This window comes from Phyllobates terribilis, unplaced genomic scaffold (genome assembly GCF_046119375.1).
Source record: "Phyllobates terribilis strain yellow unplaced genomic scaffold, ASM4611937v1 Scaffold_5__5_contigs__length_657084704, whole genome shotgun sequence".
In the NCBI taxonomy this organism is placed as follows: Eukaryota; Metazoa; Chordata; class Amphibia; order Anura; family Dendrobatidae; genus Phyllobates; species Phyllobates terribilis.
Window position 1 is genome coordinate 392261447 of NW_027362765.1, and position 27014 is coordinate 392288460.

The 27014-nt window shown below is 42.5% G+C and overlaps 1 protein-coding gene across 1 annotated transcript in view; it reads left to right on the top strand.

Annotated features, from left to right (window-relative positions):
• The window catches only part of GOLGA7B (golgin A7 family member B), a 79139-nt gene extending 54337 nt beyond the window's left edge, over nucleotides 1-24802 (top strand). The window contains exon 5 of the mRNA XM_073684989.1: nucleotides 18103-24802. Coding sequence (XP_073541090.1) covers nucleotides 18103-18216 — 114 coding nt within the window. The 3' untranslated portion in view covers nucleotides 18217-24802. The remainder of the gene's footprint in view (nucleotides 1-18102) is intronic.
• Nucleotides 24803-27014: the final 2212 nt, after the last annotated feature.

A 27014-nucleotide genomic window follows, 5' to 3' on the forward strand; every position in this document is an offset into this window, starting at 1 on the left:
CAGCTATTAGACAGAGCACGGAGCAAAGGTGTTCTGGCTTTGCCTGTTTTTCCAGATAAAATAGTAAGCTTTATTCCAAATTATTAAGAGTATAACATTTTCAAGTATATCCAAATATTTTTTTTTCCCTTCTTCTACGCGTTTCAGACCATAGTTAGTCCTTATTCATTGATTATCTATGTATGGTCTGAAATGTGTAGGAAAAGGGAAAAATATATTTGGATATACTTGACGATTAGTGTTGAGCGATACCTTCCGATATCAGGAAATATCGTATCGGATTGGATCGGGCCGATACCCAAAAAGTATCGGATATCGCCGATTCCGATACCGGAAACCAATGCAAGTCAATGGGACACAAATATCGGAATGAAAATAAACCCTTTCTTTCCTTGTAGGTTAATTCTACATGAAGTAAAACAACTAAGAATAATGTAGAATGACATGAAAAGCCGGCAATTCATCAGCGGCATACACCGGTACCCGACAATTTACAACAGAAAGAATAGAGCTTCACACATAGATTAGATAGATAGAAACATGTCAGTCACATATATATGAAGTACAGTGACAGTGTTGCTTACTGTACTTGTCATTTAGTGTAAAGGATTTATTAAAAAAAATATTAGTGTTTTCGTGCACCGTCTCTTTAAAAAAGCCGGCCGGCAATTCAGCAGCGGTACCCGACAATTTATAACAGACAGAATAGAGCTTCACACATAGATTAGATAGATAGAAACATGTCAGCCACATATATAAGAAGTACTGTGACAGTGTTGCTTACTGTACTTGTCATTTAGTGTAAAGGATTTATTTAAAAAAATAATAGTGTTTTCATGCACCGTCTCTTTAAGAAAGCCGGCCAGCAATTCAGCATCTGTACCCGACAATTTAGAATGGAAAGAATAGAGAATCACACATAGATTAGATAGATAGAAACATGTCAGTCACATATATATGAAGTACAGTGACAGTGTTGATTACTGTACTTGTCATTTAGTGTTAAAATAAAGGATTTATTTAAAAAAAAATTGGCGTGGGGTTCCCCTTAATTTTAGGCTCTAGCGGAGGTTAAGCAGACAGCTGGGGCAAATGTTTGAAGCCTGGGAAGGGGGTAATACCCACGGAGCTTCCCAGGCTACTAATATCAGCCCCCAGCTGAATACCTAGCCTTTACTAGCTATTAAAATGGGGGAACCCCCCCAAAAAAATAACGTGGGGTCCCCCCTAATTTAATAGCTAGCACAGGCTAGGCAGACAGCTGGGGGCTGATATTAATAGCCCAGGAAGGGTGCCATGAATATTGGCCCCCTCCCAGGCTAGAAACACCAGCCGTCAGCCGCCCCAGAAATGGCGCATCCATAGGATGCGCCAATTCTGGCACTTAGCCTCGCTCTTCCACGCTGCCCTGGTGCGGTGGCAGGGGGTAATAGGGTTGGGGTTGATGTCAGCTTATAATGCCAGCTGACATCAAGCCCAGGTTAGTAATGGAGAGGCGTCTATAAGACAGCCCCATTACTAACCCCATAGTCAAAGTTAAAAGAAAACACAAACACCCAGAATAAAGTCCTTTAATTGAAATAAAGACACAATTCTTTATTGTTCTAAATTAAACCATACTTACCATCACGCCCATTCCAGCTGAAGCCAACGATCTCCTGCAATAAAAGTAAAATAATAAAGCAACCTCATCCTTACCTTTCCATGGTTCCCACGACAGCTTCAGCTCTGCTACATCGAGATGACAGGCTGGACCGCAGCAGAACGCCGCCATCCAGCCTGTCATCCCGCAGACACTGAGAAGCGCAGGCTTGCTTGCGCTCCTCAGTGTCTCTCTGTGACGTCATCCAGATGAGCCGAGTTCATGTCCAATGAACTCAGCTCACCTCATGCACGTCACTGACAGCGTGGGAAAATTCTCCTGCACTCAGCGCTTCAGCGTGAGAATTCTCCCACGCTGTCAGTGACATACATGAGGTGAGGTCATGTCCAATGAACTCAGCTCACCTCATGCACGTCACTGACAGCGTGGGAAAATTCTCACGCTGAAGCGCTGAGTGCAGGAGAATTTTCCCACGCTGTCAGTGACGTGCATGAGGTGAGCTGAGTTCATTGGACATGACCTCGGCTCATCTGGATGCCGTCACAGCCAGACACTGAGGAGTGGAAGTATGCCTGCGCTTCTCAGTGTCTGCGGGATGACAGGATGGATGGCAGCGTTCTGCTGCGGTCCAGCCTGTCATCTCGATGTAGCAGAGCTGAAGCTGTCGTGGGAGCCATGGAAAGGTAAGGATGATGTTGCTTTATTATTTTACTTTTATTGCAGGAGATCGTTGGCTTCAGCTGGAATGGGCGTGATGGTAAGTAGGGTTTAATTTAGAACAATAAAGAATTGTGTGTTTATTTCAATTAAAGGACTTTTTTCTGGGTGTTGTGTTTTTTTTAAATACTTTACTAGAAATTCATGGTGGTCATGTCTAATATTGGCGTGACCCCATGAATTTCGGGCTTAGGGCCAGCTGATAATGCCAAGCTGGCCTTAACCCCTTTATTACCCAGTGAGCCACCGCACCAGGGCCCTGGATGAGTTGGGTACAGCGCCAGAAGATGGCGCTTCTATGAACGCGCCATTTTCCGGGGCGGCTGCGGACTGCAATTTGCAGCGGGTGGGGCCCAGAAAGCTTGGGTCTCCCTGCACTGCGGATTCCAGCCCCCAGCTGCCTAGTTGTATCTGGCTGGGCACAAAAATAGGGCGAAGCCCCACGCATTTTTTTTTAAAATTATTTCATGAAATTCATGGAATAATTAAGAAAAAAAGGGCTTCCCTATATTGTTGTGTCCAACCAGGTACAAATAGGCAGCTGGTGGTTGGGGGCAGCCCATTCCTGCCTGCTGTACCTGGCTGGACACAAATATAGTGCGAAGCCCCACGTCAATTTTTTTTTAATTATTTCATGAAATAATTTTTTTAAAAAAGGGCTTCCCTATATTGTTGTGTCCGGCCAGGTACAAATAGGCAGCCGGTGGTTGGGGGCAGCCCGTTCCTGGCTGCTGCACCTGGCTGGACACAAATATTTGGCGAAGCCCCACGTCAATTTTTTTTTAAATAAATCCTTTATTTTAACACTAAATGACATTTGAGGAGTTAATAAAGATGCAGTCCCTAAATTATTATTTATTTTTTAAATTAATTTTTCCCAAAACTTTTGACGTGGGCTTCGCCATATTTTTGTATGCCAGCCAGGTACAGCATCCAGCTTCTATGAACGCGCCATTTTCCGGGGTGGCTGCGGACTGCAATTTTCAGCGGGGGGGGGGGGCAGAAAGCTTGGGCCTCCCTGCGCTGCAGATTCCATCCCCCAGCTGCCTAGTTGTACCTGGCTGGACACAAAAATAGGGAGAAGCTTCACGTATTTTTTTTTTTTAATTATTTCATGAAATTCATGAAATAATTAAGAAAAAAAGGCCTTCCCTATATTGTTGTGTCCGGCCAGGTACAAATAGGCAGCTGGTGGTTGGGGGCAGCCCGTTCCTGCCTGCTGTACCTGGCTGGACACAAATATAGTGCGAAGCCCCACGTCAATTTTTTTTAAATCATTTCAGGAAATTCATGAAATAATTAAAAAAAATTGACGTGGGGCTTCGCCCTATATTTGTGTCCAGTCAGGTACAGCAGGCAGGAACGGGCTGCCCCCAACCACCAGCTGCCTATTTGTACCTAGCCGGACACAACAATATAGGGAAGCCCTTTTTTTCTTAATTATTCCATGAATTTCATGAATTTAAAAAAAAAAAACGTGGAGCTTCGCCCTATTTTTGTGTCCAGCCAGGTACAACTAGGCAGCTGGGGGCTGGAATCTGCAGCGCAGGGAGGCCCAAGCTTTCTGGGCCCCACCCGCTGCAAATTGCAGTCCGCAGCCGCCCCGGAAAATGGCGCGTTCATAGAAGCGCCATCTTCTGGCGCTGTACCCAACTCATCCAGGGCCCTGGTGCGGTGGCTCACTGGGTAATAAAGGGGTTAAGGCCAGCTTGGCATTATCAGCTGGCCCTAAGCCCGAAATTCATGGGGTCACGCCAATATTAGACATGACCACCATGAATTTCTAGTAAAGTATTTAAAAAAAACACAAACACCCAGAAAAAAGTCCTTTAATTGAAATAAACACACAATTCTTTATTGTTCTAAATTAAACCATACTTACCATCACGCCCATTCCAGCTGAAGCCAACGATCTCCTGCAATAAAAGAAAAATAATAAAGCAACCTCATCCTTACCTTTCCATGGCTCCCACGACGGCTCCAGCTCTGCTACATCGAGATGACAGGCTGGACCGCAGCAGAACGCTGCCATCCAGCCTGTCATCCCGCAGACACTGAGAAGCGCAGGCATACTTCCACTCCTCAGTGTCTGGCTGTGACGGCATCCAGATGAGCCGACAATGAACTCTGCTCACCTCATGTACGTCACTGACAGCGTGGGAGAATTCTCCTGCACTCAGCGCTTCAGCGTGAGAATTTTCCCACGCTGTCAGTGACGTGCATGAGGTGAGGTCATGTCCAATGAACTTGGCGCACCTCATGCACGTCACTGACAGCGTGGGAAAATTCTCACGCTGAAGCGCTGAGTGCAGGAGAATTTTCCCACGCTGTCAGTGACGTGCATGAGGTGAGCTGAGTTCATTGGACATGACCTCCGCTCATCTGGATGCCGTCACAGCGAGACACTGAGGAGCGCAAGCATGCCTGCGCTTCTCAGTGTCTGCGGGATGACAGGCTGGATGGCAGCGTTCTGCTGCGGTCCAGCCTGTCATCTCGATGTAGCAGAGCTGAAGCTGCCCTGGGAACCATGGAAAGGTAAGGATGAGGTTGCTTTATTATTTTACTTTTATTGCAGGAGATCGTTGGCTTCAGCTGGAATGGGCGTGACTGTAAGTATGGTTTAATTTAGAACAATAAAGAATTGTGTCTTTATTTCAATTAAAGGACTTTTTTCTGGGTGTTTGTGTTTTTTTTAAATACTTTACTAGAAATTCATGGTGGTCATGTCTAATATTGGCGTGACCCCATGAATTTCGGGCTTAGGGCCAGCTGATAATGCCAAGCTGGCCTTAACCCCTTTATTACCCAGTGAGCCACCGCACCAGGGCCCTGGATGAGTTGGGTACAGCGCCAGAAGATGGCGCTTCTATGAACGCGCCATTTTCCGGGGCGGCTGCGGACTGCAATTTGCAGCGGGTGGGGCCCAGAAAGCTTGGGCCTCCCTGCGCTGCGGATTCCAGCCCCCAGCTGCCTTGTTGTACCTGGCTGGACACAAAAATAGGGCGAAGCCCCACGTATTTTTTTTTTTAATTATTTCATGAATTTCCTGAAATAATTTAAAAAAAATTGACGTGGGGCTTTGCACTATATTTGGGTCCAGCCAGGTACAGCAGGCAGGAACGGGCTGCCCCCAACCACCAGCTGCCTATTTGTACCTGGTTGGACACAACAATATAGGGAAGCCCTTTTTTTCTTAATTATTCCATGAATTTCATGAAATAATTTAAAAAAAAAAAACGTGGAGCTTCTCCCTATTTTTGTGTCCAGCCAGGTACAACTAGGCAGCTGGGGGATGGAATCTGCAGCGCAGGGAGGCCCAAGCTTTCTGCCCCCCGCTGAAAATTGCAGTCCGCAGCCGCCCCGGAAAATGGCGCGTTCATAGAAGCTGGATGCTGTACCTGGCTGGCATACAAAAATATGGCGAAGCCCACGTCAAAAGTTTTGGGAAAAATTAATTAAAAAATAAATAATAATTTAGGGACTGCATCTTTATTAACTCCTCAAATGTCATTTAGTGTTAAAATAATGGATTTATTTAAAAAATAAATGGCGTGGGATCCCCCATAATTTTAGTCTCTAGCGGAGGTTAAGCAGACGGCTGGGGCAGATGTTTGAAGCCTGGGAAGGGGGTAAAACCCACGGAGCTTCCCAGGCTACTAATATCAGCCCCCAGCTGAATACCTAGCCTTTACTAGCTATTAAAATGGGGGACCCCCCCAAAAAAAATGACGTGGGGTCCCCCCTATTTTAATAGCTAGCAAAGGCTAGTCAGACAGCTGGGGGCTGATATTAATAGCCCAGGAAGGGTGCCATGAATATTGGCCCCCTCCCAGGCTAGAAACACCAGTCGTCAGCCGCCCCAGAAATGGCGCATCCATAGGATGCGCCAACTCTGGCACTTAGCCTCGCTCTTTCACGCTGCCCTGGTGCGGTGGCAGGGGGTAATAGTGGTGGGGTTCATGTCAGCGCCAGCTGCCATGAAGCCCAGGTTAGTAATGATGGGCGTCTATAAGACACCCCCATTACTAACCTACAAAGTGTTAAAAAGAAAAAACACACTACACCCAGAAAAAAATAATTTATTTGAAATAAAACACACAATTTTATTTAATTCTTAGTTTACTAAAAATAATAGTTACCTGTCCACGTTCCTGCGCTGATCTCCCATGCACAGCTGTCACATCTGGAGATGGTGACAGCTGTGCATGGCTGCTGTAAGCTCACGCTGCCGGGAACACGTCCGCTCCCGGCAGCGGGAGCCACTGACTGAGGTCACCGGAGTGCATTCAGGCAGCGCAGCTCCGGAGACCTCCTTTACGGCACTGCTGTACCGTGGGAATTTCTCACGATACAGCAGGGCCGTAAAGGAGCTAACCGGAGCAGCGCTGCCTGAACTCCGGTGAACCCTTACGGCCCCGTCATTCTAGCGGCGGCAGCGGTTCAGAGCGGTCACATTCTATGTGGCTGCTCTGAACTGGAGATCTTCGTGGGACACTCGTGGACTGCTACGGAGGGGTAAGGATAAGGTTGTGGTTTATTATTTTATATTTTATTACAGGAGATCGATGGCTTCGGGGAATTAGCTGTCTTGGTGAGTATAGGTGTAGTTTTTTATTTTTTACTTTATTTTAGGTGGCGATCGGCGGGGACAGGTAATGTATGAACTAATTTCTTTTAGGTAACCACTGGCCACCAATGACATGTATTTAACATTTATTGGGGACACAGTAGGGCAATTTAAATAGCAGGATCAGGCTGATGGGAACTACTGCTCCCATCGAGCTGATCCTGCTGGCAGGAGTGGACGGGGGACAGACATAGGCCGATGGGAGTAGTAGTGTCACATCGGCCTATGTCTGCCTGCACGCACACACACCGCACACACCCGCACACATCGCACAGACACCGCGCACACCCGCACAAACATCGCGCACACACCCCGCACACACACCCCGCACACACACTAATCATGACGGGTCTGGGAGGTGAGGCTGACCTGTGCGGCCGTGGGAAAGTTCATGTGAGTTCATGCAGTCAAGCATGAACTCACATGAACCCTCTGAGGGCAACGCGGCGACTTCAAATGAACAGCTGATCGGCATCAGCTGATACCTCAGCTGTTCATTTGAAATAACCGGCGGGAAAGCGCAGCACAGAACGGGAAAGCCGGCGGTGAAGTCTTTTCACTGCCGGCTTCCCCGCCCGGGTCCTTCACTCCCCGCTCCTTGGAGCTGCGCTCCCCGCCCGGTCCTAACTTACGATCGGGATGGGAGGTGGCGAGGGGAGCGGAGGATCGGGGTGGGAGGCTGCGGGGAAGCAGTATGGGGCTGTGTGATTGTTTAAAAGCCGGCGGCTTTATACCGCCCGCCGGCTTTTAAACAATCAGGAGAATTCTCCCCCACTGGGATGGCATTCTGATGACAGGCTGGATCGCGCTGCCATCCAACTTGTCATCCTTCACAGACACTGCAGAGCGCAGGCATTATGGGAACTTCCGATTCCGGTATCCGATATTGTAAAAGTATCGGAATTAAGTATCGGAATTCCGATACCGCGAATATCGGCCGATACCCGATATTACAGTATCGGAATGCTCAACACTATTGACGATGCATACTCTTTTAATAAGTAGTCTGGTAGATCAAATCACTCAGCTGCTTAAAGAAGTAGTCACAGGAATATTTTCCATTTAAGTTTTCAACTGGTTTATTAAAACCGTACTGCATAAACCAGTCCAATATTAGGTAAACGAACATGGCCCCTCTGGCATAAGAGGAAAAACAAAATATCGTATAGTCTGTGTGGCTACAGGGATCCGCCTTCTCAGGGGAACAAAAACAAGGTTCAGTTCTCTTTAACACGAGCACAGCTCTGGAGCTTTCGTCTCCAGATAACACTGAATGAATCCAAAGGCTCCACATTTACCTTCTGAACCACACCCTGGGGTGGAGATATGGTGAACAGCCTCCCATCCACTCTTCAGCTGTTCACAAAAACCTAGCCCTTAATATGGTCGATTGACCCTTCTCAGCATTTAGTATGCTGGAGCATTTTTACAGACTTATATCACTGAGGCTAACATGCTGAGTGACACATATCTCCCCTCCAGTATTTTACCAGTGACCTTCTTACAGTTGGAATCAAGCTTACCATTTTAGCTGGAAAAATGGCTTCCGCATCTTCTTCCTTGGATCTTCATTGTGCCATATCGGGCAGAAATGTCTTTCTCCATGCCGAGAACCACACAGTAGCCTTTATAGGGGTGAGCTGGTTTTCTCTTATATCACTGTTCTGGCTTTGTACACTGAGTACTTTTAGCAGATTCCGGACCTACTGTATAGAGCAGAAAAACTTGGCACTCTTTGAAAATAAGCGTTCATATAGCGTTTAAATGTTTTCGGTCCTGATACAGACCTTCCTCAGAACTGAATGCTTTAGGTATGGAACTCCCAGAAAACCGTGCTCTCCTCAAGCGACGTCGGTCACACACACAAGCACGGTTTTCTGGGAGTTTTTCAATGAGTATCGCCGCACACAGGGCTGTTGGGCCTCTCTGTCCTCCTCCTCCTTGTCTCCAGATATGATCTGCTAAACCTACTTCTTTATTTTTCTTTTCTCTTATGGGTAGATGTCACCATTATTTACTGTGTTCTTTTTACTCTTTCTCTACCATGTATGGTTCTTCTGTTTAGACCAATACCGCTCTTGCCGTTACACACCTCCAGCTTTTTTTTCTTTTTTTTAGGCTCTGAAACATATTTATTACACACCCATTCTTCACATACTTGTTGAATTATATTACATTATCGTTACAAAAATCATTGTTTTCTGATTTTTGTATTTCAACTACATATCTGTACCCATTGTAATTGGTTTGAAGACATGGCCTACACTTGGTCAAAATTGTTGTTACCCCTCGTTTAATGAAAGAAAAACCCACAATGGTCACAGAAATAACTTGAATATGACAAAAGTAATAATAAATTAGAAATCTATGAAAATGAACAAATGAAAGTCAGTCATTGCTTTTCTGCTTCCACAGAATTTAAAAAAAAAAATTAAACTCATGAAATAGGCCTGGACAGAAATGATGGTACCCCTGAAAATAATGTGACAAAGGGGACATGTTAAATCAAGTTGTGTCCACTAATTAGCATAACAGGTGTCTACAATCTTGTAATCAGTCAGTGGGCCTGTATATAGGGCTACAGATACTCACTGTGCTGTTTGGTGACATGGTGTGTACCACACTCAACATGGACCAGAGGAAGCAAAGGAAAAAGTTGTCTCAGGAGATTAGAAAGAAAATTCTAGACAAGTATGTTAAAGGTAAAGGTTATAAGACCATCTCCAAGCAGCTTGATGTTCCTGTGATTACAGTTGCACATATCATTCAGAAATTTAAGATCCATGGGACTATAGCCAACCTTCCTGGACCTGGCCGCAGGAGGAAAATTGATGACAAATCAAAGAGACGGATAATACGAATGGTAAAAAAAGAGCCTAGGATAACTTCTAAAGAGAGTAAAGGTGAACTTCAAGCTCAAGGAACATCAGTGTCAGATCACACCATCCATCATTGTTTGATCCAAAGTGGACTTCATGGGAGACGACCTAGGAGAACACCATTGTTGAAAAAAAATCATAAAAAAGCCAGACTGGAATTTGCCAAACTACATGATGACAAGCCACAAAGCTTCTGGGAGAATGTCCTATGGACAGATGAGACAAAAATGGAAGTTTTTGGCAAGGCACATCAGCTTTATGTTCACAGACGGAAAAATGAAGCATATCAAGAAAAGAACACTGTCCCTACTGTGAAACATGGAGGAGGCTCTGTTATGTTCTGGGGCTGCTTTGCTGCATCTGGCACAGGGTGTCTTGAATCTGTGCAGGGTACAATGAAATTTCAAGACTATCAAGGGATTCTAGAGAGAAATGTGCTGCCCAGTGTCAGAAATCTTGGTCTCAGTCGCAGGTCATGGGTCTTGCAACAGGATAATGACCCAAAACACACAGCTAAAAACACCCAAGACTGGCTAAGAGGAAAACATTGGACTATTCTGAAGTGGCTTCTATGAGCCCTGACCTAAATCCTATTGAGCATCTTTGGAAGGAGCTGAAACATGTCATCTGGAAAAGGCAACCTTCACACACGAGACAGCCGGAGCAGTTTGCTCATGAGGAGTGGGCCAAAATACCTGTCGAGAGGTGCAGAAGTCTCATTGACAGTTACAGGAATCGTTTGATTGCAGTGATTGCCTCAAAAGGTTGTTCAACAAAATATTACGTTAAGAAGAAGAACCATCATTTCTGTCCAGGCCTATTTTGTGAGTTTTTAATTTTTTAAAAAAATCCTGTGGAAGCAGAGTTGAAAAGCAATGTCTGACTTTGATTTGTTCATTTTCATAGAGTTTTAATTTATTATTACTTTTGTCAGATTCAAGTTATTTCTGTGACCATTGTGGGTTTTTCTTTCAGTAAACGAGGGGTACTAAAAATTTTGACCATGTGTGTATTCTCAATCATTTTCTTAGGCTGAGATATCTTATCGTATACACCTTTTGGTGTTTTAATTACTGTGTTATATGTTCTCTTTTTTTATAATACAGTTTCATTTTTGTGTAGTCCTTCCCCTGCATATACTTTTTATTTTCCTTGTGAGGCGGAACAGCAATCAGATCTCTTGTTCCTATATTGTAAATAGGAAGATTTCTTGTTGGAAAAAACCTTAAAGGGTTATTTCCATTTCAGACATGAATATGTCATATCTACAGGATATCCACTAAATTTGCTAGCTAGAGATGATAAAAAAATTTTTTAACTGCCCTGGTCCGGCATCCATTTTGATCCTCCTTGGTTCCCGCAATCCTCTGTCCTCATTTGGAGACCTCTGCCACTTACTAGGTTCCCCAATACGAGTTTAACCACTTCGCGCCAGAGCCTGTTTTTGCCTTCGTGGCCGGGCCAATTTTTACAATTCTGACCACTGTCACTTTATGAGGGAATTACTCTGGAACGCTTCAACGGATCCCCCTGATTCTGAGATTGCTTTTTCGTGACATATTGTACTTCATGATGGTGGTAAAATTTATTCAATATCACTTGCGTTTATTTGTGAAAAAATCAGAAATTTGGCGAAAATTTTGAAATTTTCAAACTTTGAATTTTCATGCCCTTAAATCAGAGAGATATGTCACACAAAATAGTTAATAAATAACATTTCCCACATGTCTACTTTACATCAGCACAATTTTGGAACCAAAATTTTTTTTTGTTAGGAAGCTATAAGGGTTAAAAGTTGACCAGCGATTTCTCATTTTTCCAACAAAATTTACAAAACCATTTTTTTAGGGACCACATCTTATTTGAAGTGACTTTGAGGGGTCTATATGACAGAAAATACCCAAAAGTGACACCTTCTAAAAACTGCACCCCTCAAGGTGCTCAAAACCACATTCAAGAAGTTTATTAACCCTTCAGATGCTTCACAGGAATTTTTGGAATGTGGAAGAAAAAAATGAACATTTAACTTTTTTTCACAAAAATGTTACTTTAGACCCAATTTTTTTATTTTCACAGGGGTAACAGGAAAAAATGGAATACACAATTTGTAGTGCAATTTCTCATGAGCGTGCTGATACCCCATATGTGGGGAAAAACCACTGTTTGGGCGTGCGGCAGAGTTCGGAAGGGAAGGAGCGCCATTTGACTTTTTGAATGTAAAATTTGCTTGAATAATTAGCGGACGCCATGTTGCATTTGGGGAGCCCCTGATGTGCCTAAACAGTGGAAACCCCCCACAAGTGACACCATTTTGGAAACTACACCCCTTAGGGAACTTATATAGATGTGTGGTGAGCACCTTGCACCCCCAAGTACTTCACAGAAGTTTATAATATTGAGCTGTAAAAATAAAATTTTCACATTTTTCTCACAAAAATGTTTTTCATTCCCTAATTTTGTATTATCATAAGGGTAATAGGATAAATTGCACCATGAAATTTGTTGTGCAATTTCTCCTGAGTACGCCGATATCCCATATGTGGGGGAAAACCACTGCTTTGGTGTACGGCAGGGTTTGGAAGAGAAAGGACCGCTATGTTGGCTGGGATAGGTTGCAGACACCATGTCACATTTGAAGAGTCGCTGACGTGCCGAAACAGCAGAAAACCCCACAAGTGACCCCATTTTGTAAACTACACCTCTCAAGGAATTCATCTAGGGAAGTAGTGAGTATTTTTTAAGTTTTAAATTTATACCATTGGGCAGTGAAGAAAACATAATTATATTTTTACCACAAAAAAATGTTTTACCCTCAGATTTTACATTTTCATACAGGGCAATGGGTAAAAATGGTGCCAAAATGTGTCACACAATTTCTTCTAAAAGTGGCAATACCCCATATGTGGCTGTATCGTACCGCTTAGCCATACGGTGAGATCTGGGGGGGGGGGGGGAGTGCTATTTGACAATTGGAGAACAAATTATTGTTGAATAGGCATTTGGATTTGGGAGCACAAAATTTTCGGAATTTCTTTTAGGGAGCAAGGGCCATTTCGCTTTTCCAGAGCCTTTCTGCTACCAGTAACTTGGAAGTCCCTTATATTTTTAACAGATAATGGGCCTGAGTGGGGACTAGCTTTTTTTGAGGACTGAGTTGAAGCTTTTATTGGGAACATTTTACATATTGTTTATCCGGCGCTGGGGGACCACCCACCGTTTTTAAACGTCGACGCTGCACAGAGCCCAGGCAGCGCCGACGTTTATGTACAGTGGGCGGTCCTGAACCGGTTAAATCTTTTTGTTCTCATCTCCAGTCCTGGTCCCATCTGATGAAGTGGTCATCTCATCCAGGTGGAGAAAATATGTGCATAACTTTCTCCATTCTCTTCTATGGGAGTTAAAGCAGCTACACTGTTGTCCAGCAGTCACCCCTTCTATTGGTCGACACGGCTAATCCTTATTCTTGAGATAAATGTCAAAAAGTCACCTGCGATGTCTATACTATAAGGAAAGTACATCTCTGTGATGTTGGGTTGCTGGGAAGAATTTTGTGTTAGGTTGAAACCCAAATATTTTTGGCTTAGGGAAACCATGTGAAGATGAACATGCGTGAGACCTACAGTAGAGGCCTGTCCGCAATCTTCTTCTACAGACTATAAATGGAATTATTTTAGCGTAATGACTGATTGACGGTGACATATTGGCTTTCCAGTGAATTGCAGTCAGGATCTTTGAAGTCCTTAAAATGTCTAAACAGCCCGACGATTACAGAAGAATTTTAGGAAGTGGAAGGCCTAAGATCAGAAGTCTGAAGCAAAATAAAAATAGATACTTGTATGTTGCTGCATTTCCACTGAAATGGCAAAATTAAAATGTTATATCTCATGAACAATGAATGCACGTCCGCGTCATTCAAGATGGGGCTCTGTGGCGGTTACACCCCATGCAATCATTATGGATAGGGGGTAACCTTTAATTCTAGGAATAACCTTTTAACACATTCTAGTCTCCGGCTTTGTAACTTGATTTCCTACTGTACATACAGTACAGACTAAAAGTTTGGACACACCTTCTCATTTAGAGATTTTTCTGTATTTTCTTGACTATGAAAATTGTACATTCACACTGAAGGCATCAAAACTAAGAATTAACACATGTGGAATTATATACTTAACAAAAAAGAGTGAAACAACTGAAAATATGTCTTATATTCTAGGTTCTTCAGAGTAGCCACCTTTTGCTTTGAATGACTGCTTTGCCCACTCTTGGCATTCTCTTGATGAGCTTCAAGAGGTAGTCACCGGAAATGGTCTTCCAACAATCTTGAAGGAGTTCCCAGAGATGCTTAGCACTTGTTGGCCCTTTTGCCTTCACTCTGCAGTCCAGCTCACCCCAAACAATCTCGATTGGGTTCAGGTCTGGTGACTGTGGAGGCCAGGTCATCTGGCGTAGCACCCCATCACTCTCCTTCTTGGTCAAATAGCCCTTACACAGCCTGGAGGTGTGTTTGGGGTCATTGTCCCATTGAAAAATAAATGATGGTCCAACTAAACGCAAACCTGATGGAATAGCATGCCGCTGCAAGATGCTGTGGTAGTCATGCTGGTTCAGTATGCCTTCAATTTTGAATAAATCCCCAACAGTGTCACCAGCAAAGCACCCCCACACCATCACACCTCCTCCTCCATGCTTCACGGTGGGAACCAGGCATGTAGAGTCCATCCGTTCACCTTTTCTGCGTCGCACAAAGACACGGTGGTTGGAACCAAAGATCTCAAATTTGGACTCATCAGACCAAAGCACAGATTTCCACTGGTCTAATGTCCATTCCTTGTGTTCTTTAGCCCAAACAAGTCTCTTCTGCTTGTTGCCTGTCCTTAGCAGTGGTTTCCTAGCAGCTATTTTACCATGAAGGCCTGCTGCACAAAGTCTCCTCTTAACAGTTGTTGTAGAGATGTGTCTGCTGCTAAAACTCTGTGTGGCATTGACCTGGTCTCTAATCTGAGCTGCTGTTAACCTGCGATTTCTGAGGCTGGTGACTCGGATAAACTTATCCTCAGAAGCAGAGGTGACTCTTGGTCTTCCTTTCCTGGGGCAGTCCTCATGTGAGCCAGTTTCTTTGTAGCGCTTGATGGTTTTTGCAACTGCACTTGGGGAGACATTCAAAGTTTTCCCAATTTTTCGGACTGACTGACCTTCATTTCTTAAAGTAATGATGGCCACTCGTTTTTCTTTACTTAGAATTTGTATTATGGCAAGAAAAAAGCAGCTAACAGTCTATTCAGTAGGACTATCATCTGTGTATCCACCTGACTTCTGCACAACACAACTGATGGTCCCAACCCCATTTATAAGGCAAGAAATCCCACTTATTAAACCTGACAGGGCACATCTGTGAAGTGAAAACCATTTCCGGTGACTACCTCTTGAAGCTCATCAAGAGAATGCCAAGAGTGTGCAAAGCAGTCATCAAAGCAAAGGGTGGCTACTTTGAAGAACCTAGAATATAAGACATATTTTCAATTGTTTCACACTTTTTTGTTAAGTATATAATTCCACATGTGGTAATTCATAGTTTTGATGCCTTCAGTGTGAATGTACAATTTTCATAGTCATGAAAATACAGAAAAATCTTTAAATGAGAAGGTGTGTCCAAACTTTTGGTCTGTACTGTAGATAATAGAAGCTTGGTGAAGATCACCAATAGCCTACATTACATTGACTATGTACAATGTCGCCCACCTACATACTGAGCCTAAGGTTGACCAAACGATGCTTTCGCCCATGGTTTAGCCAATAGCCATCTCAGCCGACTCACCTACACAGGAGCACTTTTCGGTCGAGCGCTCCTGTGTTCTCTATGAGAAAGTCATCGACTGACATATCAGCCAATATCTTATCTCTGTGAGAAAAATGCCATCGGCAGTCCAAAATCGGCCATGTATGATTGACATCTCTCCCGACCATCAGTCTGCCAGTGCCTCCATACAACAAGACTTTTTGCCAAACCCATCGATATCGGCGGGTTCAGTCGACTTTAGTATAATGTGTATGAGGGTCTTAAGTGGTATTTAATTGGGTTGGTGTCACGGATGTGTCAGGTTTGACAGACAGTCATTCTGGATCTGGCTTTAGAAGGTCGCTGCGCTTGGCCTTGCAGACACCTTCTTGATCCTTTCATCATCCCTCCCTCTCTAGGACCCAGCGGTGATCTCCACTTTCTGCGGCTAATTGACACACCCTTGTTGGATCTTTAAATACGCTCAGTTTCTCCAGAGAGTTGCTGGTGATAGAGTAATTTCCTCTGTTCAGGTCTGGAGTTCTAGCAGTCGGCTAGATTCTTCTTGTACTTCCTTTTGTGGATTGTAGTTGTGATCTCTCTGGTGTCTCAAAGCTAAGTGTATCCCCTTGTCTGTTTCCCTGGTTTGTCTTTAATTGCAGTGGGGCCTGACTAGTGCTCACCCCTCCCCCTCCCTACCTAGGGCCTAGTTCTAGGGTCAACCAGGGCTAAGCTATCCTGCTCGGCGATAGGTGCGAAACCTATTTAGGGATGATAGGGGAGTCAGGGTGTTGTTAGATCTGCTTAGGGGTCTCCACTCCCCCTTTCCCTAGCTGTTGGGCTCCCCCCTTCCTTTTCCCGTCGTCTTTTGCTGGGTTCTTCCCATACCTAACATGACCGTTGGCCAATGAAAAACATTTAGCACTCATCTACAGAGCAGGTGACACGTGTAGTCATTGGGGGCCCCTACTGATTACGATAACAAGGGCCCCATGTCTTCTATTTGAATTGAGCAGTGGTCACGCGTGCATTACTGTTCCGTTCAATACCTATGAGAATTATATTAGCGCACATGTATGACCACCACGCCATGCAAGGTGGAGATATGGGACCCCTCTTCTCGTCATTTTCTCCGCTCTCCCCATTAAAAACATATGAACATTCCGCCGAGACGAAGAATTGTGAATGGGGAGAAATATTGCATATGTATGGCTAGCTTTAGTGGAGACCAAGGGTTAAGCATAATATTAAAAGGCTTCAATTATGAGGACGTACAGGGGTATTTTTAGATAATTTCTATCGGAAATGCTCCTTAATAACATGATCTCTCCTTAAATCTGTTTACTCCAATGCTCTAATTCCTAATAAAACTGAGATAAGGAACCCCGATAAGCCGGCGCTGGGCTCAGCCCTCCGTAGCTCCTAGGCCTTCTCCTAATTGATGCATGAACTCACAGTGAACTTTTACTGCTTTTCGGTTGCTATTTGTTGTTCCGTTTCCATCTCGTACTTGGAAGCAAATGTGAAAATTCAATATCTCTCCATTGTTTCAATTACAAACAGGTCTAGCGGATGAATGTGTAATCTCAGCACATGTTTATCAGCCCTTACTCATAGCTCTCTGTATAAGGCATGGTTTCCAAAGTAATCATTTTATACATATTTCCTCCAATCTCTTTAATATTCTGCATGTTATTTTGTACCTTAAATGTTGGAAATTGTTGAGTGGCTTCCTTCCAAATGGTAAGAATCACATTAATAATGTAACTTTTTACAGAAGGAATGAGAAGGAGTAACAATAAGGATGCAGAGGTAGCTCGGTTAAACGGGCTCAGGTGCCTCCGGGTTCCTAAGTGCCATTTTGTCACATAACAGTGGGTTAGCATATTTGCCAATAGTTCCAATATTGCCTATACAATTCCCGAAACAGAATTGCAATAGGCCTGGGGTTTATTCTAATCGACTCAAAAGTGAACATTATGTAGAGATGTGCGAATCAATTTGCTGGTCCAGTGGCTACGTCAGTAGTCCAAGACAAGAGCCCTGTGAGATTCCTCCTACTGGTAAGTATCCCTTTTCTCCTTTCTTGATTAGCCAGCCTAAGTTCACCAGATTACCTTGGTCTGCTTAGGAAAAGTATGAGTATAATAAATATAAAAACTTCCAATAAAAGTTACATTTACAGTTGAACAAAAAGATTTGCAGGACCCTTGTACAGCGTCCAAGTCACTACTCCATGGGAGCCGGACTAGGGCAGTGCGAACTTCCTTGACCAGCATTGTGGGCATCTTTATGTTGATGATGTTGCATGAGACCTAGATGTGCCCAGGATTCTAGTGCTGGCTATAGACCATCACATATCCCTGGTCTGGCTGCGATGATGCATCGATGTGGATGCCAGGCCAAGGTCCTGCAAATTTTTTTTTGCTCAACTCTGCAACCATAAACGTTACCTGGAAAGGCAATCTCATTATTTCTCTTAACTTCAACATCAAAGATTGAAATCTCCATCTATGAAGACCGATGTAGCAGCGGCAGCAGCAGCAGCAGCGGAAGCAGCAGCACTGCCAGCAGTACCGGAGGCGGAGGAGTAGCCGGTCGTGCCCGATGACTGGCAGAGAGTCCCTGTGGGGACCTGTACTGCCGAGACGATGGCCTTTCTGAAATAAGAAGACTGAGATATCAGAGCACAAGGTTCTAGGCTCTTAAGATGGCCTAGAACTAGGAAGGAAATATTAACACCATAGTATTATTGCCATTGACTAATCTGAGCCATGAACAAAAATAATTTTACATTATTCACATCAAACCTGATATAAACCTATACCTGTTCCTTGAAGCAAACATTATAAAAAAAAATGGCTTCCATGAGGATTTCTTTCCACAACCGGATCATGCAGTTACAAGCTTTGATGTTCATTACTTCATTGTTAAGATGGTAATGGTGACAATGATGGTTGTGACGAAGGTAATGGTGATGATGATGGCAATAATGGTGATGAAGATGAGACCAGTTGAACAATAAATGGGGGCACCAATAACACTTTCATAAAATGTCAACTGGATGGGACTAAAATCTCACAGTAGAGAGGGTTTACTGGGACAGTATAGGTGGCCTAGGATAGGCCATCAATATCAGATTAGTGGGGGTTTGACTCTTGGCATCCTAGCCAATCAGGGGCCTTTGCACTCATGCAAGCACTGTAGCATCTACTTAGTATTGGCTGTGCTGGGTATTGCAGCATGGAAGTGAAGAGTCGGCACAGTTGCCATTAAGTAGATGGTATTGGAGAGGCTTCAGTGCTTAACCGAGTGACATGACCACTTCAATGAGCAAATCAGAGAGGTCGCGAAGAATAGGACCCACCAGGCTGATACTGATGGTCCGTCCTAAGAATCAACCATCAATATTGTAATCCTGGGTAATCTCATTAGTGCCCATCCTTACCAAGGAAGAAAAAGTAGTGTCACAGACCCCATTATCTTGAGAACAGATAGTGCATCTTTAGTATGACCATGCCATTAATATACAAAAACTAAGAAAAAAGCCAAAAATGCTACGATGGCTCTCATAGGCTTCAGTAACTGCCATTAATAATACTGAACATAATAACGGGGTTGTTCTTCTTTTTTTCTTTTTTTTCCATAAACGGCTCTTCCTTGAAGGGGTTTATGAGATTATAATAGAGACTCGCTGCCACTCTTGTCTACATCCTATTCCACTATTGCAAGTGACTAGTGATGAAGTGCAATACCAGATGTGGCCTTTTACTCTAATGTCATACAATCCCTTTAAGGTGCTGTTTAGCTCTGCTAAGATTCGCTTCCAGTAACATGACACTGAACCTCATCACATGGTTTTGCCTTAAGTTATCACTGTATAAAGTTGTCTTGTATATATCATATTTCATATTCATATTGATATTTGTAGATAATGTTTTATTTTGTACCAAATGTTATAAATATTAAAGTAGGGGTTGGTTGTATGATTGGGTGAAGCATTCGGATACATAGATTATAATGGAGGATCTACTGTGGGTAGCATTAATATTTTTGAAAATCAGTTTTGATGTAATTTGCCTTTTCGTAAATGAAGAGAATTGTAATATAATAGCTTATAATTGCCTGCCAAATCCATCTACATTGCCAAGTAACTGGCTGGTTATGTCCACCTTGACAAGGAAAGTTTTTTTCTTAGAAGGAAGCTTACCTGTGGTCCCGATTGACTGGCTGCCATCTTTAACAGGTACTTTCTATTTGTTTGGTTTTCTCCTTCTGCTATTTTACAAGCTTGTAGCTAGAGGAGAATCTAGGAAACCTTCCTCAACTGACCACTTTTACCATGCTTCCATGCACCGCACTATAGGACTCAACCACACAAATCATGCTACAGGTCTTGGGGCAACTGACCCTCTGCTGGACACTGCTCACCAGTCTCTCCCAGGCTGATGGCCAACACGGCTTCTCCTGGAGGACATAGACTCTACAGCTATGTGTAAGAGTCTAGCACCACTCAACTCACCTTGGTTCTCTCTCTGCCTGATGACACTCACAGCCCAATAGACTCTCCAGAACGAACCCTTCTTCAGGCGTACAAATGCATTCATCCCCGATCTTTTCAGTGGCAGCCTGAATGGAGTCCTGCAGCTACACTAACCCTAACCTAATGGGAAGGTCCCGATACACATTGGACAAAAATAGGCTGATGAGTCATTTGTTGTGTCGTTTGTTGGCTTGCTCATTTGTCTTTTGTCAGGGCAGAAACACCATTTCACACTGCATCCGGCTAATGCAGGGCTTATGGAGCGAAAAGATCCAACACAGATGGTGCTTTCAAAGATAACAAATGTTTATTGGTCAGCCATTGGTTGAAACAAGCAATCTTTCGTTTCATCAAAAGCACTCAACGAATGTTCGTTTTGGATGGAATCGGCCATTGTGCCCAACTTTTGTCTAATGTATATGGGGGGTCTTTATGCAGTAGCGAATCTGTAGGACAGCCCATATATTCTCTATCCGGAAATCTCCAAGCCTTACTGAACAATATGAGGGTGATAACTGTTGCTTAACGAGTACCCCAAAGAGAAGTGTGTGTCCCATTGGGCATTGTTTGCTGAGGTCGGCATCAAACTCTCCAGCCCACTACCACTTCTGGCACATTGGGCTTCAGTTCACAGATTCTCCTTTGATGGTCAGACCCCAGGTCAAACTTTTTATACCAACTCATTACATAGCATATAAAGTATGAATCAAGAACAAATAAATTGTAAGCGGTAGTCTCTTTGCCTGGAAAAGGGGCGCATTTTAGTTTACCCCCCTGACTTATTACTTAGTTGTTTTTTTTATATATAGTTTTTAAGGTTGAAGGTTGACTTGGGCTATAGGTTGAAGTCTATGGACTTAACATTTTGATCCAGAAGAAGGTAACAACCCCATGGGACAAACAGTAATAGCTACATATTATGGGAAAAATTCCTTCCCGACTCCATATATGGCATTCAGACTAGTTCCCTGGATCAGCGCGCCATCACATAATCTAGTGCCCATAACCTGTAATATTATATTTGTCAGAAATTAAGCAAGTCTTGAGAAACTGTTTCTTACCATTTTATACATCTCCTTGTTGTCTCCCTGGTAACAGACTACAAACAAACACTGTGTAGTCTGTTGCTACGGTCCTGTGATCCTCTCCACCTTTTTTTCTGGTCTACTGTCTGCAGGAGAAGGAGAGTGGGGGGGCAGAAGTAAGAAGTTTCTGCATGAATATAAAAATAATCTAATTTTGTTTGTAGTCTGTGACCATGGAGTCACCAAGCCTGCAGAAGAGCTGTATACACAAGACGGCAGCCATTTTTTAATGGAGACTATTCGCAAAAAGCAGCTGCAAGCTCAATTGATTGCAAAGGTGGACATAGCCAATAAGTTGTTGCCTGACCACATGCTAATGCTGATAATTATATGTGTTTATCCTAACAGGAGGGTGATGTCTGTACTATTGATGCTTCCGAGTCTTTTTTTTACATATACGGAGCAATGTAATGGTATTAATAGGAGGTAATATTTTATTATCTTGTGCTTCCGTAAAAGTATTATTTCATTAATTTCATCCAGTGAAGTAAATGTGACACATTAGATTTCATCACCCACCGATTTTACAGAAAGTAATGAATTGGTACTCTTCTATTAACCTTGACCATAAATGGTTATTAATGAATTTAATCACTTTCAGGGACAATTTACTTAATTGCATGTATTTTGAGCTCAAAAATAATATTTGTAATTGGGTTTCATTAAATAATCAACAAGAAATCCAACAGTGAGCTCCTTCAGACAGAGAGTTGAGCCGAAACTTGACGTTGTCATAAAGCCATATAGATGACCTCGGAAAAAGACAGGTACGTTTTACACATTCTCTAGTTAGACGGATCTCACTTTCGGATTCTCAGTTAACTCATTTTGCAGCCAGTAATGTGTGGGGAAACAAGGAGCATGTAAAAGCCCGATGGTGGATATGTTTTCTAATCAAGCCCAATTCCATGAATGATTTTTGTAAAAAAAAGTTAAAGGCACTGGTATACAACACATACGTATGGAGCAACTGCGGAGAACAGTAACTTCTACCCATTGCAAGGAATAGGCATTATATAAATATAACCTTAAAAAAAAAAAAACTGCGCTGGCATATAAAAATTGGTAATAGGAGTGGGGCCCAGAGTTTCAATGGATTAATAGGCTGACTGTTGGTTAATTGAAAAACTAGGCTCTTTTTAGATAGTTATTTTGTTACTTATTATTTCATTAATATTTTGTTTGATTTTATCCTTCGTGTGTATTGTTCCCCCTCCCTTAAACCTTAATAAAAATAATTTGATGAAAAACTAGGCTCTACTCATATGCCCATTTTTATATGCAATTTTTGGGGGGCATTTGTACAAAAAATTATAACTTGTGTACATATATCCCCCAAAAAATTGCATATATTTTAATAAAATTATTATTTTTAACCCAAATCAATTGCATTTAAGTAAAAAATAAAAGCCCCAAAAGTGTCCATATCCTTTTGAGCCTCAGTTTGAACTTTGAAGAACTATAAGATTTTTCTTACAAACTGGACGTGCAGCCAACGTGAATCACAAATGTTACAACATTGTGCAAAGTTGTTTGGTCATATATGATAATGAGAAGTCCTACTGTTTCTAGGCTTGCTCCTAAGTGCCACCTAAGAGCCCTTTCCAGGCACCTTTTATGTGAAGCGTGGCTGTATTTCTAGAGCTCTGCCAGTGGCAAACATAAAAGAGAAGAACACTCATAATATCAAAGTGACCCCTCATTATTTTGGCACCAAAATGACCTTTTGTTTGTCTTGAGAGCCTTTACATGAAACCTTAGGCAATTTCCTCTCTGTATCAAAGGGGTATCAGACCAACTTGGGCCACACCTGTTGTCTCCAATGGACCCACAGCTGCCATATACCGTAGTATTCGTCTTTGACATGTTTACTCTTAAGGCATGATATCTTACAGTAGTAGGGTGTCAAAAAGACTGGGTGTAAGAGTGAGCAGTGGGCATCGTGACCCACTATTATGATGCGGGGATGGCTGGCTTTTAGTTATCTGTGCTGGGGTCAGACTCACACTCAGACCTACCATGTACCTAATTCTGTTAGGTCCTATTCTTTCTTCGTTCAAAAAACCTGAAAAAAATGAAAAAAAAATCCAAGTAAAAAAATGTTTCTTCCCTTATTATTGCCCAAAAAATATACATAATATAGATAATGGTCTGCTTATAACGGCCTGTACAATCAAATGATTACACTTAAATGCGTTTAAAAACCTAAAAAAAAAATAAGAAAGTAATAAAAGCTATATGGTACCAATGAAAATTACAACATGTCCAAGTCTGTGTACTGTTCTCTTGACATTAAAAAAATAAAAATGTTTTAAGTCTTGAAATACTGTAACACAGGAACAAATATTTAATAGAAGTTATGAAATAGATTACACTATCAAAATAGTGCCATTAAAAGAATAAACAGTTTATACGTCAATCGAAAAATTAAAAAAAGTTTCACAATTTTACAATTTCACAATGTGGAGATAGAAAACAAAAAAAATGTTGTGTCCTTAAGACCTGAGCTAGGCAGCTTCCATAAGGGTTTAGGCTTCAAGAGTGTAGACCACAAAGGCCACCCCTGCAGCTGTCATGGTTCTTTTGGAGATGGAAGATCTCAGCTAAAGTTGGTCGAGGGTTGTCCCAATTCCCCACTCATACTTCTCACAAACAAGGCAATAAATACTATGACCTTCCTTGCCTCTTTGCTCCAGAAGATTCTAGATTATTTCTGCTCCAGAAGATTCTAGATTACTTCTAAAGACTACCCTGTGTGGATGGTGGGAGAATGTTAGGGGTGGATACAAAGGGCCAGCAATCCTAAAAGGGTGCTCAAAAGCGGGAGTCTTTGGGACATTTCTGGGTTGTCCTGGGATCAGGGCACAAGTGTCTCAAATTTTGAACTGTAAATGTTGGTAAGTATTTAAGGGACACATGAAAAGTGTGTCTTATAGGTAATGTACTGTGTGTGATTTTATACCCATCAATCAGTGGCTTTCCCTATGAACTTCCACGATATTACTTCGCATGTATTTTTTGGAAAAATTTTGAAATAAAATAAAAAATGTCAAATTTATATTTGTACAGGATGTATAGGACAGATCTCAATTTGTATTCCTTCCTGACAACTGAATCGTGCTGTATGGTGTGAATGTTTCATGTTGCACTTACTGTACAGATTACCTCATTCATTCCTCAAGATGTAGAACGTTCTTCACTGGATGTACACAATTATTGAATTATTCAGACCTTGAGCAGATGGCAGAGCCACTTCCAAATGAACTTGAAGCCGCAGAAAATGCAACACCGGTCAACTGCCATATCCCAAAGGATTCCAGATCTTCCAAGTCTCTGCACATCGGACATAAAATATTCTTCATGTTTCGTTGGATAATGAATGAAACGGAATGAAGAAACCATTTTTCCATGGGTTATCTTGCATGCTTGGCCAGGAATTATGGAGCATGCAGTACGCTGATATAGAATAGGATAATGATCCTGTATATAGACATATGTCCTTTTTTGATGTACAGTATATGCTGTAAATCTTTGTGGTTTCATAAACAAATATATACTTTTCCAATGTGCATTCATTTTTTGCCTACGTTTGTGTGTTGGACTTGGTTACCGCTTTGATGGAATTTGGGACCTTACATAAGTAGGGTCTGTGTATGACTGAGGACTACTAGCGACCGTCTTTTTTAAGCAGGTCCTTATTTTACCGCAAGTGTCATAGTTGCAGTTTCTGGAGCCACTGGAGGGAATAAGGTCCACTGTGCATTTGTACAGAACAAATGCACATCCCACTTTTAATTGCATTGTAAACTTTGTTCAATCCCATAGTTTATCTGGGAACAAGCCCATAAAAAAGAAAACCCTAGTAGCAAATGCTTGGCTCCAAAGTCACCTCCAAATATGGTTGTCTTCTGCTTGACTTTTTGAGTCCATTAGATCAGGGTTCCCCAACTCCAGTCCTCAAGGCCCACCAACAGGTCATGTTTTCAGGATTTCCTTAGTATTACACAGGTGATAATTCCATCACCTGCACAGGCAATAATTCCATCACCTGTGCAATACTAAGGAAATCCTGAAAACATGACCTGTTGGTGGGCCTTGAGGACTGGAGTTGGGGAACCCTGCATTAGATGAGTCCAGTGAAGAACTCCCTGTTGGGCCAGTGTAGCCCTGGTTACCTTTAAACGGTTTCTATAATTATATCAAAAATTTTATTGGTGGTGGTCTGAGTATTGAGACCTCCCATTTATGACTAAAACAAGGAGTGCCCCACCTTGACCTGCTCTTCCGCGAGATGGAAGATGAAAGCATGGATTTTGTACTGCGCCAATCTCCAATCCCAGAGGAGACAATGTTTCTACACATTTTGTTTTAGCCATGCATGAAAGTCTCAATTCTCGGACTCCCATCGATTAAAATTTCTGGCACTTCTCGATAACAAATGAAGAATTTTCTTAAAGTACCGTTACACTCCAGATTCCACGTAATGTTTTGGTTCTTTTGATTTTGCTTTTGTATGTGACCCACTTTTAATAAGTGAGGGACACCTTGGATAAATGGCACATGTATTTTCTTCTTTCTTTTACCAAGGAAAGCACAAGACAAGATTATTACAACATCGCAATACAAATTCCTATAGTTTATTGGTTGTTGGAGTAGATCACTTATAAATTAAACCCATTACTAGTTAATCTACTGTATATATCATATATTTATATACCTCTACATATTTATATACCTCTACATACAGGTGCTTCTCACAAAGTTAGAATATCATAAAAAAATTCATTTATTGCAGTTCTTCAATACAAAAAGTGAAACTCATATACTGTATCATATAGAGTCATTACAAACCGTGATCTATTTCTAGTGTTTATTTCTGTTAGTGTTGATGATTATGGCTTACAGACAATGAAAACATAAGTCATTATCTCTGTAAATTAGAATAATTAACAAAAAACACCTGCAAAGGCTTCTTACGCGTTTAAAAAGGTCCCTTAGTCTGTTTCAGTAGGCTCCACAATCATAAGGAATACTGCAGACTTCACAGATGTCCAGAAGGCAGTCATTGACACACTCCACAAGGAGGGTAAGCCACAAAAGGTCATTGCTAAAGAAGCTGGCTGTTCACAGAGTGCTGTATCCAAGCATATTAATGGAAAGTTGAGTGGAAGGAAAAAGTGTGGTAGGAAAAGGTGCACAAGCAACCGGGATAACCGCAGCCTTGAAAGGATTGTTAAGAAAAGGCCATTCAAAAATTTGGGGGAGATTCACAAGGAGTGGACTGCGGCTGGAGTCATTGCTTCAAGAGCCACCACACACAGACGTATCCAGGACATGGGCTACAAGTGTCGCATTCCTTGTGTCAAGCCACTCATGACTAATAGACAACGCCAGAAGCGTCTTACCTGGGCCAAGGAGAAAAGACCTGGACTGTTGCTCAGTGGTCCAAGGTGTTGTTTTCCGATGAAAGTAAATTTTGCGTTTCATTTGGAAATCAAGGTCCCAGAGTCTGGAGGAAGAGTGGAGAGGCACAAAATCCAAGCTGCTTGAGGTCTAGTGTGAAGTTTCCACAATCAGTGATGGTTTGGGGAGCCATGTCATCTGCTGGTGTAGGTCTACTGTGTTTTATCAAGATCAAAGTCAGCGCAGCCGTCTACCAGGAAATTTTAGAGTTATTGGTACTTTTGGCTGTGTGGACAGGTGCCAAGTCCTGCTGGAGAATGAAACTTCCATCTCCAAAAAGCTTGTCGGCAGAGGGAAGCATGAACAGTATGGACTTCA